This window comes from Mastacembelus armatus, chromosome 17, assembly GCF_900324485.2.
Source record: "Mastacembelus armatus chromosome 17, fMasArm1.2, whole genome shotgun sequence".
NCBI lineage: Eukaryota > Metazoa > Chordata > Actinopteri > Synbranchiformes > Mastacembelidae > Mastacembelus > Mastacembelus armatus.
The window spans coordinates 10,466,887-10,486,501 of NC_046649.1; the positions used below are offsets into that span (position 1 = coordinate 10,466,887).

Consider the following 19,615-nt stretch of genomic DNA (forward strand, 5'->3'; position numbering starts at 1 on the left):
ACTCCATTCCTCTTTCCATCCACACCATGATAAAACAGCTTGAACCCTGCTCCTAATCTATAGGCCCTGCTACCTTTCCACCTGGTCTCCTGAACACACAAGATATCCACCTTTCTTCTCTCCATCATATCAGCCAACTCTCTAGTTTTCCCTGACAAAGTCCCTACATTCAAAGTCCCTACTCTAAGTCTTACACTCCTGCCCTTCCTTTTCTCTCTTTGCCCACGAACACGCCTTCCTCCTCTCCTTCTTCGACCAACAGTAGTCCAATTTCCACTGGCGTCCTGTAAGTCAACAGCACCAGTCGCGGTCGTTGTTAACCCGGGCCACGACCGATCCAGTATGGAAGTCATATTTGTGATTCGCATGTTTGATTTGGCTGAAATTTTAAGTTGAATGCCCTTCCTGACACAACCCTCTGCATTTACCTGGACTTAGGACCGGCACATGAAGGCACTGGATTGTGCCCCCTTGTGGTTGCATTACCATCATGATCCCTACATAGCTCAAAAAAGTTTCCACTACTTATCTTGGTCATTACTTTTGTCATACCGCTCCCACATGCAAAATGTCTAGTATCAACTCTGTAAAACTGTTAGTGTGGACCAAGTGGGAGAGGCAGGGCAAATGCTGAGCGTGAAGCTGTGGAGTGGGTGAGAAAGTCTAACTTATGCCAGTTATGGGGGCTGCAATAATCAAGCAACTGCTACTTTGTTTTCTTATACTTTTGAAACCCATCTAATGACACAAATGAGATTAAAGAATTATATTTGCTTAGTCAGATATATTTATTTTCATTTGATTTACAAATAATAATAATGCAAAGCTACAAGGACAGAAGCCTTCACACAAGAAAAATACATCAGGTACAGTTATACAGTTAGCATATCTCATCTTTAATATAGCACACATTTACAGCCAACTTGGGTTCTTTTGGTCTGATTTGAAAGTTAAAATAGAAAACACACAATTTGAAGAACAAGGTTAGAAGTGGTCATCTTTTAAAGGGTTAGCTCAAAAAAGTACTGACTTGCCAAGCTGTGCTGCAGGATGCCTGATTTTGCATATTCTATGAGCATACTGTTTCCTGTTGTTGTGAGTACATTATAGTGCACCCCTTCACGGCAGTAAAATACATGTGGAAAAGTATCACTGTACTCCGAAACAAAATACATTATATAACAATTTAGCTGCCATTATATGAGGCTTGAACCAGCAATAGGCCATCCTCAAAATTAACACAGAGGATTCATAAATGGGTTTAACCCACCAAGTGACCATACATGACTATGAGTCCATTTCATCCTCCTGATTGTGTTTGTGTTTTAACATGTCACAAAGTCAGTCTACATCTCTCTCTATATAGCCTGACTGTACACTATCTGCTATTTCTCATATTTATGACAAGTTGTGTAGTCATGGCCACTACAAAATAGAGTTTGATAGCAGGTTTATAAAACATAAGCAAAATTAACTACTTCATCTAAAGCAAAATATGTCTATGTGTTTTCTGAGATATTTTGGAGTTCACTATCATGCAGAAAAAAAGGTTTCCCCAGGTGGACAGGACATATCAGTCATATGTTTTTAAGGAGAATTTGAGTAATTACGGTCAATATAAACAATTCATTGACAAGTTCATAGTTTATGTATGAAATAATTCGTACCCCAAATAACATATTTTCAAAAACAAAGGAGAAGATGTGGTTCACTTGTTAAGAGGATATAAAGTCTCTGTATTCTTTAATTTATGGCTGTTTGGCCTTTTTGGTTTACCTGTTGATTTAACACTAAAATAAAAAGAAGATACAATGTTGATGACATTTACTGTATAAGAAAATTCTGTATAACCTAATTGTACCTATTCTTTTAAAAAAAAGTCCAATGGCCTGTAACTGATAATAGGAAGTCTGTAAATAAAATAAAAAAGTGCTTTCAGGGCCTTGAAATGCATATGATACTGAAAATATACTCCTTGTCATTTTGAAATTATTGTCACGCCACTGAATTCTTACATTACTGTGCTGTTCTTTTTAAACAACAAAACATTTGTTAATCTACACTGCAAGTGGTTCATAGTGTAGTGTGTTATTCCAGACACAGTATATATCTAAGTTCAAACATATTACAGGTATGGAGTGAAAAACAAATATTGCTCTGTTGTAAACTCTAATCTCTGTAAACACTGGTGTAACACCAAGGGATACCCAAACATTGCATAAAAAGGTGGCAGTAACAGCGACACATCAGTCAGAGCTATCTACATGAGCACAAAAAAGTTCAAAGAAATAACAGAAAATGGACCTACAAAGACGTCAGGCTCACTATAAAGTATAAGGTCCAGCAGAGAATATAGAGCCACAATAACATATTGCAGCACAGTATTTCTCAGTGCGTTTTCTCACTTTGACATCATATCACATAAAGCACAAAAAATGTTATTCCTACCATACAGCCATATACAAAAGCTAGCCTGTAGATTTACAATGACATAATAAAACTCTGCGGCTGTCGCACAGAAAATGAGCACATACTGTATATTGCAGTGTAAAATGTAGTAGCAAACAACAACTTCTGCAATGTGCATAAAGGCCGATTACCATATTTCGAATGCTTTTAGGTTTCACTTAGCAGTTACTACACATGACACTGAATTAAAAAAAAAAAAAAAGACAAAAGACAATTTTACAAATTAAGAAAAACAAAACACTTAGACAAACAAAACTGACTCCACCATTTAAAGGAAATAAAGCCCAAGCCATAAAAGGGAAAAACATGTCCAGAGATTCATGCAGTCACAAAAATATTCAAATAAAAACTGTAAAATACACTGCATCAACAGTCAGTCATCATGATGCATCCAAAACACTGGAAGATTTAAAAAAAAAAAAAATCTTCAAGCTGAGTAATTCCATTTCAGCTGCTTCAATCGCTTTTTATGAGCATATTTGTGATTTACATTAAGTAAGAATAATGGTGGAATGTGCAGGCACAAGAGGACACACACTAATACACAAAATGTTGCTTTTTTATAGTGTTGAGCATTGATGAGAGATGGCTATACTAGTATAGTGTCCTAGACAAGAAAACACTTATTTTAAAAATGTTACCTGCACTGAATTATAATATGAATTTCATAAAATGTCCCATCTGGCACAGTATTGTGACAGTATGACCTGTAAATTTCGAATGTATTCATTTTACCTATATCTTTAACTACTTTAATAATAAACTTATACTATAACTTATAAATAGTTACTAATTCTACACATTTGTCTACCTCATTTAGCTCTGTCAGTTGTGAATCAATAGTAGAAAGAGCTGCAACATAGGAACATGAGCGACACACCTCTGATCACCACTTTACCAAAATACAAATGTCTTCCAAAATTTAGGAAAAACTGTGTAACAGTACACGGCTAACAAAATAGTCACCAATTAAGTAAAAACAGCTCTTTTAAATAGACTATCTGTATATGACTTTTCAAAAATAACTATAATTTAATATTTTTATTTTACAAGAAGGCAAGTGTTTACTAAAAGACAGGGCAAACAGGTCCAGTGAAAATAACAGTCACAAGGGGGTTTGGTGTATGAACTCAGAAAATGTTTTAAATAAATGCATAAAGTGCAGTAATGACAGATGGGGCACAGACGACTTCACAAAGGATTGTTTATAAAGAGCAAATGCACTAAGCCATATTACTGCTGAACCAGAGACATGGACCAGAGCAGTATAGGGCAAATGAAAATGATGAAGAAATATATATATGGTGAATATATGGTGTTACTGTAGTTGAGACGAAACAAAGAAAGTCATATATACACACAACTTAAAACAGCATGTCACATCTCCTATGGAGGAAGAAAATGAGTAGGGGAAAGGTATTTGGTCCTACAGTACATAAAAACTAGATATGCGAGGCAATGACGATGAGAAGATGGCAACAACACAACCGTACAGATGTGACCTAAATACATTCTCAATGCATCAACAATGCAGTTTTAGTGTAGAGGCAGTTCAATTGTCTGGAAAAAAAATATATATATCTATATTTCAACTACACTGAGGTCACATCTTTGGGAGTAATCCAGAAGAGTTTCTAGTGTATGCCACGTTAACTAAGCTGTGTTCTCTTTACATCTTACTTGTCATTGAAGAAAATTGTAGAGTTTCAAAAATAACAAAACAACTATAACATGGCACCATTGTCGTGCATTGTATAAAGATCCTGCACATTGGCTTTCTCTAGATAAGGGTTCATTTTATGTGTTTTATTTTACAGTCCAAAATCAATCACCGTAGTTTTGCATAGATACCATTACCCGAACGCTAATCACATTCTGTACATGTAAAATATAAAACAAAACAAGCCTGTAAACATTTATTTCATGACAAACAAGGAATTTTCCCATTTAGATTTCACTGATGAATGAAAAATGATATGGTAGCAACAATGGATGAAGTAACGGATAAAGATCAGCACACCTTTGAAGTACAAGTACGGTGTACCACCTGTAAAACAGTACAAGTTACTCGACAATTTAAATGTTTTTTTTTCTCTCATTCACATAATATTCATTTTTGCATGAAAACCAAAATATCAAGCTATTAAGGCAAAACAAGTATGCACAGTGATTTGTGATTTCATGCATAACTGAAGACTGCTATTTACTATGGTAAAAAGCACAATTCAGCATTTCCTAAAAATAACTTAGGTGGCAAAATAATGACTCATCGTCACTCAAGAATTAAGAGGAAATTTGGAAAAAATGAAACTGGGTCTGACGTTGGCTCCTATGATAAACCACACAGACATGAGCACAAAATTCATATCTGTACCTTAATGTACTAAAGAGAACAACCAGCTTGGCACAGAGGAAGGTTGAACTTGACAGGTGTTTCCACTGAGTCATACTACTCTGTGAGATGAGTTGTATACTGGTGTTTGTCAAGGGTTTGCTGTGCAGACATAGTTTAGTTAGTAATTGATAGAGAATAAGAGACCAGTCTCCTTCTGCCTTCATGTTTTCATCAAGCTCTCTCAGATGAAAACTAGCCATCTAAAATAAATCAGAACTGGACGTGTCATTTGCAAATATAATGACAGAACCATGTAAATGATTTAAACCATAACTCATATGTCATCAGTTGTAAATCATCTTTCCGGTTCTGAAGAGAACGTAGGACGGAAGCAGTCTTCAAAGCATTTCAATGCATTTTCCTACGATAATGTTTTCTTCTTAAAAGCTCTCACGTTTGGGTTTCAGTACGTTGATTAGTGTGGAATCGACAAGTCCTTTACCAACACAACCCAGAGGTCTGCTCCTACTGGTTGTATCCTCTCAGACGAGAGACCCCTCCACCCTCCCATCCCCACAGCAGCGTTCACATTCACACACCTGTGCATGAGCAATGCTGTGCTGTAGTTAGAGCCGGTCTAGGCGAAACGCATCCTCTGTAGCGGGGTCAGCGAGGACCATGTCCGGGTCGTTGAGCATGTGCAGACCATCAAGCGTCAGTGGGTCAATTTTGAGGTCGTCCAGCGGGAACTGGGAGTCGACATCAAAGTTGACATCGGTGGACAGCGAGCCAGTCAGGTCTTTGGGGAGGCTCGGAGGAGACTCTCCACTCACTGAACACCAATGAGATGGCAAAAAAAACCAAAAAAAACATGACTAGTTGTTAAAAGCATCAATAGGCTGATAACTGTGAAGGTGCTAACAGAGGGGAGGAAGATGCCATGGTTAAAATCAGAAAAGAAATCAATGGCAAGAAGAAAAAGACTGTAGAGGAGGAAGGGTAATTTGACTTGACAATAACTTAGAAGGCCTGACATGTTGACACCTTAATTATGCATTTCAGTAAAGAGGCAGCTAACAACAGCCAGTGCTAATTTTCAGAAACAGCTGAAGGAAAAACTTAGTGGAGCTGTAAAATTCTCTTAAACACAATTTCAATTGGTTTCTTGCTAGATGTACCAAGGCTTAATTTAATAATTTGAGCTGCATTGTTTCTAGTTGTAACCATCATTCATGAGTGATTTCACAATCACACTTCCCCACCACTCAAAATTATTATTTTTTTGTATTTTTTCCTTTCAGAATTTGTGTCCAACAGAGGATTGATTCAGGAGGTTCAAAGCTCTGTAGGGTTCACGTGCAGACCAGCCACCTGTCCAGTGTGGACCAGCACTTTCTAGTAAAGCATGCTCAACTGCTCACTATCACTCGTTTTTAGATTCGTATTTAGCCATGTGGTTATGTGTGCTGGTATAATCAAATGCATTATAGCAGTCCTGCATTGAATCATGCTTTTGTGAAGCTTATAATGGTTGGCTTTTGTTGTTTAAGAGAAAGTGTTACTATAACAGCACAATCAAGCAAATTAAAGTGCAACCTTCATTCTGGTCTGGGATTTTACAGTTCTGGTGTTTACAATCTGCATTTCTCTGCCTTAAGCCATCAGTAAGACTCAAGAAGCCATGATACGTCGAAACAGCACCTGTGAGAATGATGTTGGGAATGTTGCCATGGCTACTGTAGCCAAGCTGCTGTGCTTCCTGGAGGTTGCAGTGACCACCAGTCAAACCCATCATCAGTGCCTGGGAGTAGTTGAGGGTGGAGGTCTGGTTGTACAGGCTGTCAGAGCTGATGGGGGTCTCAATCATATTGAACTGCTCCAACTGGCAACACAAAGAAATGTGGCAACGGTTGAACATTTTCTAATGCAATTGTGCCTAACGTGATCGCTCTGAGGAGAGAGCTGGGTGAGAGCAGAACCAAATATGGACATTCAGGTTTTTGTCTAACACTGACCTGTTGTGAGAGAGCACTGGCCTGAATGGACGGGAGCTGCTGGTCGTAGAAGTCTGCAAATACGCTGCCCAGTATGGAGTTATGCTGAAACAAGAAACAGGCCAAATCTGTTTATTTAAATACAGGTAAAGATCTGTAGTACTAACCACCAATATGACTTTCGTAAACACAGTCTATAGAGGATCACACATTCAACATTAAACGTGGACTATGAAAAAGACACAGTCAAAGCTGTAACAACACCAGAACAACAAAATGCTTAATATCACTTTACAGAAACTAGAAATGTAATTCATCAGAGGCAATCACAGTTATTCACAGTCGGTCTGCGATTGCCAGAGCTTCCGGCATGCTAGGATACAAAATATTTGTGTAGAGTCCAGAAAAGACACACTGCGGTGCACTTTTTAGTGATTCTGTAACTCAAACACAGCTTAGATGTGCAATGATGGCAAAAGGGATGGGAAACACACAAGGAGCAGTAAACAATCATGTAAAAAGATCATTCAGAAACAACTTCTCAAACAACCCACAGAAAACAGTCAGGCTGCCAGACAATTCAGCCTCACAGTTCAATAATAAATGCAAACTACACTAGTCCCTGCAACATTTGTAATATCTTTCAGCATTTACAGTGTTTTCTGTGATATACATGTGTAGCAGACATGCGCTCACTATCACAAGAAACTATGCATCAATTTTTCATAAAGTAAGCTACTTACAAGATACCCAAGAGCCACTTTGGTATTATTTTCCTCTATACTTAAAACTGAACAGATACAGCTGAAAACAAGTTTTTTTTAGGGGGGGGGGGGCTGTGCAATAAATAACACAATGAATATATTAATAAAATAATGAATAAGCAAAGAAATAAGGGACTGGATACATCACATGAACTAGAACTATTCCATGCCATATACCATCATCTCAAAGCTCAGTATGCACTTAATAAATCAGTTCTTAAATAAAACAATTAGCTAAAGATAAGGAAGAAGAAGTCTCAGTTTCAAAAGGTAGCTCCTTCCTCTGCTGCTTACTGGCCTTCGTGTTTTAATTATCACAAATGGAATGAATTTCACATGAAATAAAGGGAATCAATGAAAATATAATCTCCTTCCACTCGTTCATCCAACGCAGGCCAATCCTCTGGAAGTTTCTCATTTGAATGTCCTCATTGAACCAGAAATTCTCCTATTTCATTGTGGCCTCTTAATGTATAAGTAATTGGATCATATTCTCAGCCCGTACTCAGCCCTAGTTCAAAACCAAATTATCTGTGTGTGCTGCAGATGTCCCCACAGGGCAGAGCAGGATAATGCAGCACGCAGCCTGTCAGTCGTGGCTTAGCCCGTGGATAACCTCAGGACTAACACTGAGCCACTTCAGCTCAGGAGAGAACAGCAGGACAAATATGTACAGATGCGCATGCGCGCGCACACGCACACACACACACAATATATCATCACTGCATCTCAAACACACAATATCACAACATTCAGCTGAAGCAAATGCTTATTTATTTATAGAAAATGTAACCTGATTATTTAGTTCAGTGAAATCTGTATATGTTTCCAGAAACATTTTGATAATGTTCCACAGAAAGTAGGGAAAAAATGGTTTAAAGGTTTTGTTTAAGTTATGCTTTACAAAAACACTTCAGGTAGTTAAGGCAGTGAATGATTTACAGTACCACCTCTTTACTGGAGTCTGAAATCTCAAATGCTTACATAGAGTCTGGCAGAGATTAATAGCCCAGATCCATGTTTACTTTGGGTGTGTTTAGTTTATCTTAAGGCACCACCCTGTAAGCAATGTTCAGTTTGTTGAGATTCAACCATGAGAATGATCAGCAGCTTCTCCTCAAAAATACTTCAAACGGGGATTACCATTTCCCCTTCTAATCCCCATGCTGGTGAAAAATCACTAAACACAAATATCTGATAAACAGGGAAACTCCAGCACAGTGTAAAATAGCAGGACTAGGGAGAAAACAGTGGATATGCAATGCAAATACTACAGAAGCAGCAGAGTAGGAAGGTCAGGGACACAGCTACATCACAACACATCAATGACACTGAGTGTTTCAAGAGACTGGTGGTCAGATCTGGGCAAAACAGGAACTACTTTCAGGTTTACAGGGTATTTTCTTGGGTTATTTAACATGTTAATGGAGTATTGCAATATTGGATTTCTCCCAGAATGCTTCTTTTACGTAACACAGTTACGCGGAGTTCTATTTTGCTCATATGCTCGAACTAAACTGGCATTAGTTTTTTGCCCAGATCTGCTAATGTCAACACAAAAAAAAACAGCTGTAGGGGGGTAGCCACAGACTCCTACTCGTAAACCACAAAACTACGATGCAGGGGACTGTGAAGTTTATACAGAGTGAGCCAGCAGCTCGTTGGTTCACACGCCCTTACTTGAGGCGAACCTCCAGGAGAGAAGCCTTGATTGGAGACGGGGGAGGTTGGAGACTGATTGGCAGAGGATCCAACCCTACTGCGGTACTGTTGCAGGGAGGAGGCCTGATACAAGGGGATATGTTGGAGTTATTCACACTGGAGGATGTTCTTACTGGAGAATGTGGTTAAACGTTGTATTGAATAGAGATTTGTAAAACTCATTTGTGAAGACTGTCTTACAGCAGTTTATCCAGTTTACCATTTCCCAGCATCATTTTACCTGGGGATCATAAACTACTGGTACCCTCACTGAGGAATCGATTCACTCTCTTTAACAACTTTAACTAAGTAGTATTTAATATGGAGACTTAATTAAATATAATATAATTACAGTACATGAAAATGGCAGTGAACACTATGTACTGCATGTCAATTTAATACAACAATAATTCAAAAGAAGATCTGGAAAGCAGTGAAAACTATAGGGGATTAATTAGGAGAAGAAAAATACTGCCAGCCATCCAAGCTGAGCGACTGAATACTGTAATAGTGGAGGATCAGACAAAACGGACTCTGCTCTGTTTTGTACTCTTCTGTCTTCTCAGCGCTTTTCAATATACCCATCCAACAAAACCACAAAAATTAGTTACACAGACCAAGAAATAAAATTAAGTCCAATTCTATTTTTAATCACAAAATCAACTTGCTTAGGCAACAGACCACAAAGCACTATCATAGTAAATAACACAGTAACTACTGAGTATTTCAGATGAAGAGGCGTATCAAATGAGAGTGATAGCATCTTATCACTAAAAAGCCAACAAGAGTTGAAACCACTGCACTCGTAATCTACTGACAGATAAGTTATCAAAATATTGAGGAGATACAGAAGTGATAAAGCACTTCAGGTTCTCTGGACACACATGTAAACTAGCGCAATGATAATTATGTACCTATATATCCAAGCACTACAAGGCAAGCTGAAGAGTTGCAGATGACTTATTTGTGGTTCAATTACAATGTTAGGTCTTATTGATTCTCGCAATGTTTCACTTGACCCCACACTGCAGAGTCTGTAAACCTGAGACGAAGAAAATGTAGGCCACTTCAGTTCTGCAGTAAACCATTCCCACTGCAGCAGAAGCAGAGCAGTGAGAACCAAGAACTGACAGACACACAGTGCCCTGTAAAAGCACTGAGCCTCCTTGATGTTTTGGACATATAGTTGCTTCATGCATTCATTGAGTTTTTTCTGCTTTAGTTCTATGCAAAGTGCAAAATTTGAATTGTTATTGTGTTGCATATGTATATTTTTTTAAATATGAAAGAAAGCAATTTTGTTTGCCCTTTGAATTCAGTGGCTGTCATATAACATAGACTTTCCATAATAACTGCACTCCAGATCAACTCCATATCACGACCAACACACTAGTGACACCTGAAAATACCAGTTTCTGGGAGAACTGAGAAACAACCAGGGAGAAGCAGTCATCACCAGGAGCTGCTGTCATTAAAAACCACACTGATACAATGGTCTGATGCTGACAGCTCACCGTGTTAATGTCCATGGTCATGTTGGTTTGTGAGGACATCTGGTTGTCTGATGTAGAGCAGGAGTTCACGGAGGATGGCAAGTGGACCAGACCAGTGTGCTGGAAAATAAACAGCTGAGTCAAAAATAGATACAGATGTCACATGATCATCAAGTACCACTTCATAGTATTAATGTAGACTTATCAAAGGTGTGGTACATCAGTATCTGCGTTGACTGTACGTTAGCAAAACAAAAATGAGTATAAATGGGCTCATCTACAGCACCGGTCAAATATGTTAAAACCTTAGTTGTAGCTTAATGTGTTTTAATTTCTTAATGTTGTTATTGAACAAACGCTAATATTTAATTTTGTTTTCTTCTCAAACAATAATCAATATCAGCTGTAAAAGAGCTCTGCATGCATCATGACTGGGTTTGTGGATAGAAAGCCTGAGGGAAACTCACTTGCTGACTCTGGTGGGTCTGGGACGATGGCTGCTGGTTGAAGAAGGCATACTGGGACAGCTGCTGCTCAAGGTTCATGGCATTGATGGCCGCCTGGGGGGGGCGCACAGACACAGGTAAGGGATAAGGGTCCTTATAAAATGCCCAATAAATCCATATCACACACCTACCTAACCAAAAACGAGCTCCTCTAACACAATAAAAAGTCAGTCTGTACCTGAGAGAGAGTGAGAGGTGGAGATGTTGGGGAGAGCTGCAAGTTCTGGTGCTGGTGGGAGTCTCCTGCATTCAGAATGAGAGGACCCATGTTGTCCTGCCCAGGCTGCATTTCCATGGTTACTGTGGGCTGAGCGGAGTTCACTCCTACCCAGCATGCAGAAACAGAATAACTAAAGAGTTTTCTTAACGGCACACAAATCATCTGCAACTGGCATGAGGAAGTGCTAAATATTCCAATGAAAAGTTATTAATATGCTGCACAGAACTACAAGAAAAGTGAAAATTTCCACTGTTACGGTACCTTGCGTGTTGGCCAGGGTCTGTGTGCCGTTGGAGGAGCTGAACGAGGCGGCTGCTGCATCATCCAAGTCGAGCGGAGTGGGCAGCGGAGGAGGGAACTGGATGTTGGTCAGGTCAGGAAGTGAACCGCCAGTGTTGTGGGCTGCTGGTTTCAGTGAAGTGGTCAGCTGCTGGTCTGGAGAAGGGAATACGCTGCAGAAAACAGATGGGTGCCGTGAAAATGATAGCGATGAAACGCTTAATACTCTGTAAAATGTGAAAATGGCTGGCTGGTGTCAAAAAGGAAGGAACAGAAACACAAGCACGCTATAGCTTAGGCAATTTACTGAAAATCAACTCAGAGGCAAACATCTCCAGAAATATTTGGACTTTGTGCATTTGGCCACAAGATCTTTCGCTAATTCCTTGGCTCCACACTCACACTATTACTCTGGCTGCTGTTAATTACAGCCAAATGGCTTCCATATAAAGCTATGTTTTATTCATACTGGCTCTTTCTATGTGTGTAACTATGCATTTGATTCGAAGCTGCCCGGTGCCATTTTATTAAGTGTAGCCTGAGCGAAAACATTCTTATCATTTTGTTGTGTTAATCAAACTTCAGCAAATGTATTCTCAGAAAGCTCTGAAGAGGAAAACCTGTACAACACTCACTGGATCCCAGGAACTTTGCAAGGCTTGGACCTTGAAGTGCTCTAAAGAGGGAGAAAAATAACATCTGTGGTATTTCTGAAATACTGACAGCTGATAGAAAAATATTTCTTTGTGTGTAGATGTTTCACCTTTTTGCAGTCCCAGTTCTGTTTTTGTTCATCTTCATCAACCTCTTCAGACCCGGGTACGGTAAGTAGGAGAACTAGAGAGATGGAGAAAAAAAAAAATCTTCTCAGTCTCTTGTGTCTACAGATGACCAGCCTGGTTTGAGATTATAATAATCACAGCCCACATGTCCTCATTTAATGTGATCAAGTTATATTTAAAGAACATAACAGGAAAACAGAAGGGAGAAAGAAAGAAAGAAAGGAAACCGCAAGTGTGACGTTAGGAAATAAAAAAATCATTTTAAAAAAAACTTAAATACTGAATGGAAATAAGAGGTAAATCCCCAAAAAATGTCCTCAAGGACAAATTCAATCAAAATGCTTCTGAAATTAAAATAAATCCACCTCACACAGCTATTAGCAGTAAAATTCATGGGACACTATAAATGTGCCCTGTCTTCTCAGCAGACATCATGCTCCTCTGCCTTCAAAGCAACATTCAAACCCTTTCATCACACACTGGAGGGTACTCGACTGAACCAACAAGAGAAAACAGAAAAATACCACAAAAAACAGGCTTAGAAAAAGGGCCCCAACCACCACCTACTGCAGATAATACGATAAAATAACCTGAAGAGGCTTGATGAGAAGCAGACGTGATTAACACCTCAGTTCTTACAATGTGTATTAACTGGATGCAACTTTCCTCGTATCTCAACCTTATTGTTAATATTTAATGATCACGTTTATACACATAAAAACTTCAAAAAATACAAATTAGAATAAGAAAACCTTAAAATAAAAACTTAGTAACGTGTACCTCGTTTTGGCTGGAGCTCCTGTGATCCTCCGGTGAAAGAGGCCTGCTGGGCAGGAATTAGTGTGCTCTGGTGCAGTGCTGAGTCAGAGTTTGTCCTGCAACACGAAAATTAGAAGTGCACTCAAAGACACGCCCATATAGTATGTCTTTAAAGGCAGGTAAAATTAATTTCAGTCAACTATTTTTACTGCACGTAAACTGTGGCGGACACAATCTCTAAGGTAACTACATTTTATTATATATATGCAACATCTGAACCACAGTTTAACCATGTTTTAAGATTTATGACGTAGCTAATGGAGTGTGCAATAACATTTCAGAATAACTGATTAAATGGGTGATGATGCAATATGTTTACACAGTCTTCCTAACTTCAGTCTGAACACATCTTTTATTGTTGATCTGAAATAATTCACTGAAGTGCAAGATAGTGTGTTACGTGTCATAATTCTGAGGGAGGCTGTGTGAAGCATTTCTTATTATCTTTTTAAAAAGAGTAAACATTAAGATAAACAGTCACACAGAGACCGTGTTTAATCTGTAGAGGCTGTTTTACCTCCTCCAGCTGGTATCAGGTGGTGGCGACAAATAAACTGAGCCATATGGACAGCTGTCAATGTGAGATCTTGGGTTAAGAAAATACAGCTGAACACCAAAAGTCTTGGCAGATTCAATGCGTTCAATCCGGTGAAAGGAAAAAGCACAGTGCTGGTGGTATATAAACGAAACCATCATGAAGTAAGGAATAAAGAACCAACTGATCATAAGGAATAGGACTAGGATTCTCATCAGGGCCTCATGTTTGTCCAGATATACCTGCTATAAACACAAATTAATCAGCAGCAGAGTCGATGCAGTATAATAACCCAATTTTAATATTTAGACTGACAGATGATCTAGTCCCGCCGCAGACTGATTTGATTTCAGTCACTGATGTTTTCACTTTCACAGATCAACTAATGTTTCACAGATCAACTAACTTTACAAATGCATTAATGTTATTAGTAGATTGAGTTTGGTGACACCATAGATTTCCCATCACAACTCCACCCATAGACTGTATATAAAGATGGATGATGTGTCACCACTTTCTCCTGTTATGCAAAAGTGAAGCCCAAACATCGTTGATTGTCGACTCCACCCAGAAGAAGTCTGATCAGCCAGAGCAGAATATTTGACACAGCCATGCAAATTGCTTTTAAATGAGAGTCAGGCCTCAGATAGAAAATAACAGAGCTCACCTTATGAACAGCAAACGATATAACTAACCTTGATATATGCATAAAGCATTAAAGGATATCTGGCGCCCATGTTTGTCAATAGATAGGGGTTTTCGATGGGGTGATGTGATGCGGTTCCGGTCCCGGTAGACTCTGTCCACCAATCCGTGGTGTCGTGTTGATCTGTTTGTGTCCAGCCCTGAATTCTGCCAGAGAGACAGAAATTAGAAATAACATTTACCTTCCAATTCCAAATTTTTGTTTGTGAGGGTTTATCTGATTCACTTGCAGTTTTAGACAGTAGTGAATAACAGTAATAACAGTAACACAAGCAAAACTGAGTATTTTCCTAAACTGTGAAGTAGGTTTTTTAAAAAGTGCTGCATTAGATCATGTATCCTGCATTTTAAAACTGGCCCCAATTGCAATGTCCCTGACCCATAGAGAACACAATGGGAACTCAGGTAGTCTTGTAGTGAAAGTAATAAGTAGTGAAAATAGTAACAGTCCAGTTCATGTTGGTTAGTCTAAATGAAATGAGCAGAGATGAAATTTAACAGGCCTTAGGCACAAAACAGAAAATTGGCAAATTGTCTGTGAAATACAAATGAAGATCTGGGATGTGAACATTTTATTGAAAAACATTTACACAAGCCCACATCAAGGTTTCCACCATAAGATGCTTCTACCTTCGGACTTTGTAATAATTCTGCTGGGTTGTCAGATTCAAATTCAGTCAGATTCATCTTTGTACCTGTGTCCCTAAAAACAACTGACTTGTGTGTGTTTATACATGTGTACATGTTATGCCAATACGCTGTAAACATACAGATGGGAAGGTTAGGTAACCACAGCAATATATCCATAGCAATATACTGTATATTCAAACCCTTCTGCCCCTGTTCACCACAGTGTCAGATTTCTACTGGGAGCAAAGGTTTAGAAGCTTCCTATCTTGGTGCAAAGCTCCAGTACCTTTGGGCGCCTAGAGCAAGGGATTGTTTTTCTGTGCATTCAGGGTGAAACAAAGGAAAACTGAGCAGCTTCTCACAACCGACAGCATTGTCATTACAAAGCTTATAAAAAATTCTGAAAATAAACGCATAAAATATGCCAAGTAGAAAAATGTTTATTTTCGGTGTAACACTCTACAGCTTTGATGCCTAAACTCATAAATAGGAATCCACGTATAACACATGGTTAATGTGTTGTTCTCTCTCTCAACAACATCAGCCCAGAGGTAGTACAAGTGAAGATTTACTGGTATATTGGGGCAGAGCTGCAGACACAGAGAACATTGAGCCCATAGCGCAGCAGACAAATCTTTACTCCGACTAGCTCTATTTATTCTGAACAAAGTGTTCTTTTTGCTTACATACACAATTCCTGTGTAGCAAAGTATTTAGCCCAAAGAGGGACCTCATGGTGTTTCAAAAAGCTAATGTCTTTATAGAGATGCTGCAGGCTGAATTTTGATCAATTGTAGATTATAACTTGGCCATAGACACAGAGGCAGTCGTTGATTATTATTTACTGTAAAACAATGGAGGTTACATGAAAGATCAACAAAACACTAACAATCGCTCACCTGAAAAGGCACTTCGACAGTGCTGTTTCCAATCTGATTGACATTTGGCAAAGATCCTCCATAGTACTGACCACGGTTCTGTCCCAGCTGCAAATACTGAGTCTTCTGCAACTGTAGCTGGAAACAGAACAACACCAGGTAAGACAGAAGGTTAATTTATGAGCTTGACATAAATAAATACACACATTTCTCAGAAACAGCACAGCACAGGTCTACAACAAGATGCATTCAAGAAAATGAACTTCTTGATGTCATTTTCTGCAGGAGAGTTAAGCAAATCCAGCCTTATACTAATCCAGCCTTAATTCACTGTAAGTACTCATGTTTCTATGACTGTGTTTTATGGACACTGAAACACTGAAACCACCATGACGTTTTCTTTAGTGTTTGTTGTGTAAAAAATAGAAGACATAAATGAGAGACACACCACATTTATTTAAACAATAAATCCACAGACAGACAACAACTGCTATGCCTACATTACCTGTGTGTTTTGATAAGCCTCTGATCCCAGTGTTTATTTGTTAATATTATACATCACTACTCATTTGCAGGAGGATTACATACCGCAACATCTCAAAATTGGGAAGAGGCCAATCCAAATCTTTTTAACCACAGCACTGAGAGAAGAGAGACAGAAAAGCAGAAAAAGGCTGCAGGGGAGGAGAGGGGGTGAATAGGATGAAACTTTAAACTTGAGGCCTACTTGCAACAGGTCTAACTTTGGCTCAGACAAAAGATCCCTAATACTTCCTGACTTCTGTGTAGATCTCCAGATTCTTTACGTTAATGCCACAGTGCTTGGGATGGTCTTTGATGGACTCCTTGGATCTTCTGTTCAGCTGCCTCAGCAAGCCATGACAATGTGACCATGAGCGAGCGTGCAAAATACCAGGTTCTTGAAACTGGAGCAGCCAAACTGAATCCAGCCATCAAAAATGTGATTATTTACACCTTTGCTCTACTTTTTTTTTGTTTTCATCTTTTCGCCTGCTGATTGGGCACCATTCGCAGTTTAAGACGGATAATAACAGCTTAGCTCAGTGAAATGAAAATAATTCTGTCCCGGCTCCATATCATAGGAGGAGCAGGGATATATAGGCTGATATTTTCCTCCTCTACTCTATAATGTGACAATCACTGCAGCAGCTCCGTGTTAGTTAAAGTGTCTGTCCGTCATGTATCCACTGAGCAGCAGCAGTCAGCACTAAAGCCCTGCCTCCATAGGATTTATTCTGGAGGCCTGTGCTGTATGTGGCTTAAACTCCACATAATCTGCTGGCCTTCATCTTCGCTGGAAGTGTCAATCACACCGCGGCGCTCACAGGCCCGAGGACCCGTCAGACAAGTTGACAGAGCCCCGGCCAGGCACACCTCCCTCTCACTTACACACCAGTTCTTTCGTCTTCAAAAACACACACGCACAGTTTTATCTTAGTGGGTGATACCGTGTTGTCTAAAGACACGAGGACAAATCGTAGCCGCAGCTGGACGTGCGCTGTCAAACACGCATGCACGCCCCTCGCTTTCCACTCGCGTGGGACAAAATTTGCAATAACTTTTTCGGACGCGGGTCCCAGTCACCCATTAATACACTACAGCGGTGTCGCCTCCTGCCAGCCCCGTGGGTTGTCACCGCAGAGAGGAAAAGGCTGCAGCTGGCAGGAAGCGTCGTTTGTTATTGTTTACCTATTCTGCGTGCAGCCGCCGCGCTACAGACGCATTTCTGACAGCTCGCTGAAAACACACGGGGAAGAGGAGGTGGAAAAACAAAGGAGCGGTGTCGTTACCCTCGCTGCCCGCGTAATGCTGAGGTCTTTCATCACTTCTTCAAACGCCGCTGTCTCCTCTGCCTGCTTCTGGTTATGTAAAGCGATTTTCTCGCTGAATTTCCGCGGATTGTTCGAAGTCGCCATGTTTCGCTCTTCTGCTCCGTCAATGGTCAGTGTCAAGGCACCTGGAGTCAGGACAGCAAACTTCCGGCTACGGTGTTGGAATAAGTGGAACAAGACGCCAAAGATCAAGTGAAACGGAAAGTTGCATTACGTTTTTCACCACTAGGGGCCAAAAAAATTACAAAAACACTGCTCACATATTTGTTAGGTAAATATGCCCAAAGTGCAAAAACACGCATTCAGAGCACACACTAATTGAGTAATTCACTGACCTTTTCCCTGTGTTCTGGTTTTCTCCAGCTCTGTTTTTGTGCTGGATCAGACCTTTACTGGAAATCTCTAATTCCTGCTTTATATCTGATTTTGTGAGGCCATCTGAATAACCCAGTGAAATATAGATGTTTTCATAACAAACATTTTGACCTGTGGCAAGAGAAAAGCACAGGTGTTTAACTAATGGCATGTGTGCTGTATAACTTTGGTCCACGGGTCCCACTAATCCTTCCCAGTGACCAAACACGCAGAACAAGGCCTACGTGGACGTAATACAGCCTTCACAATTAGAGCTAATGAAACTATCTGCTGTGAAAAAGATCAACGAAACTCTACAAAGAGCTGGATGCTTATTGAGGTCCCAAATTAAACTCTTAAAATTGCTATTTAATCTGACAACAGTCATTGAAATTGATCACCTGCCCATCGATTAGTAAGATGACTGTTTATTTATTTATTTTCCTTTCTTACCACACGATTTACAAACGCCTGGACAAATATATGCTTTTATTTTGAAGCCGAAATCGACTCGTTTCCGGTGTATTGTGGGGTGTCTCTGGCTGACTTGACGCAGGCCCTCGCTGAGGCTTTGCTTGCTCACGTCGCTGCGTGGGGGTGTACAGGAGGCGCACCGCACATCTGGACTGCGGAACAACCACAAATCTCACTTTTACACCTCAACTTGGTGCGTTTCCCTTTTAGATTAAATAAATAAATAAACAAATAATAATAATTATTATTATTATAATTATTATAATAATAATAATTATTATTATTACATGAGGGGTTGTAAATTGATGTGTTTGTGGAAAAAAATTTACCTTCTTCTGTTTTGGCCTGAATATTCAAGGCATAAACTTTTAGTCCAGTGTCTGCTTCCTCTGGAGTTGTATGTACACTCCTGCTGACTAAGGATAAATACTATCACAACACGTCTCCCTCTGCTTTGCAGCTGAATGGACAGAAGGTGAATGGGCTGCACGCTCTGGTTAGAGCTCAGTTGACAGAGAAAGAGGTGATATTTCTATGACATATTTGTTGTGCCTTTTTTTTACCCCAGTGATTTATCTGATGCATCAAACAACAGAAAAGGGTCACTGCATGTCCATTCCTGCTTCTCAGTGACAGTCGGGGATTTTATTCACAATTAATGCAGCAGCAACAATGAAACCACAAGCACAGCTGCAAAAACACCTGCATGCACGACAATAAGAGGCTTATCGGTGACTGTAGTCTATGTAAAGCTCAGCAGAAACGGCTCACATGCAAACCTCAAATTCAGAAGAAACATGAAAGCTTTCATGCACTTGTGTTGC

At 39.6% G+C, this 19,615-nt stretch overlaps 1 protein-coding gene across 2 annotated transcripts; it reads right to left on the bottom strand.

Moving 5' to 3' along the window:
- Positions 1-840: 840 nt before the first annotated feature.
- crtc1a (CREB regulated transcription coactivator 1a) lies at positions 841-18,078 on the bottom strand. Of its 2 annotated transcripts, XM_026314155.1 has the most exons (15): positions 17,922-18,078; positions 16,132-16,248; positions 14,624-14,749; positions 13,880-13,941; positions 13,324-13,418; positions 12,525-12,598; positions 12,397-12,437; positions 11,744-11,934; positions 11,441-11,586; positions 11,224-11,316; positions 10,778-10,876; positions 9,243-9,347; positions 6,820-6,903; positions 6,506-6,686; positions 841-5,636 (listed from the first exon to the last, which is right to left on the bottom strand). In XM_026314155.1, the coding sequence occupies exons 1-15, from the start codon at positions 18,045-18,047 to the stop codon at positions 5,431-5,433; spliced, it is 1,746 nt and encodes a 581-aa protein (XP_026169940.1). In that variant the 5' UTR covers positions 18,048-18,078; the 3' UTR covers positions 841-5,430. The 2 variants fall into 2 exon arrangements, with proteins under 2 accessions (XP_026169940.1, XP_026169941.1); XM_026314156.1 differs by lacking the exon at positions 9,243-9,347.
- Between the last annotated feature and the right edge of the window lie 1,537 nt (positions 18,079-19,615).

Coding starts and splice junctions, on each gene's coding strand:
- crtc1a (XM_026314155.1), bottom strand. CDS start 18,047: ATGGCGACTTCGAACAATCCGCGGAAATTCAGCGAGAAAATCGCTTTA. Junction 16,249..17,921: donor GCATTACGCGGGCAGCGAGG/GTAACGACACCG, acceptor TTCTGTTTCCAG/CTACAGTTGCAGAAGACTCA. Junction 12,438..12,524: donor AGAACTGGGACTGCAAAAAG/GTGAAACATCTA, acceptor CTCCCTCTTTAG/AGCACTTCAAGGTCCAAGCC.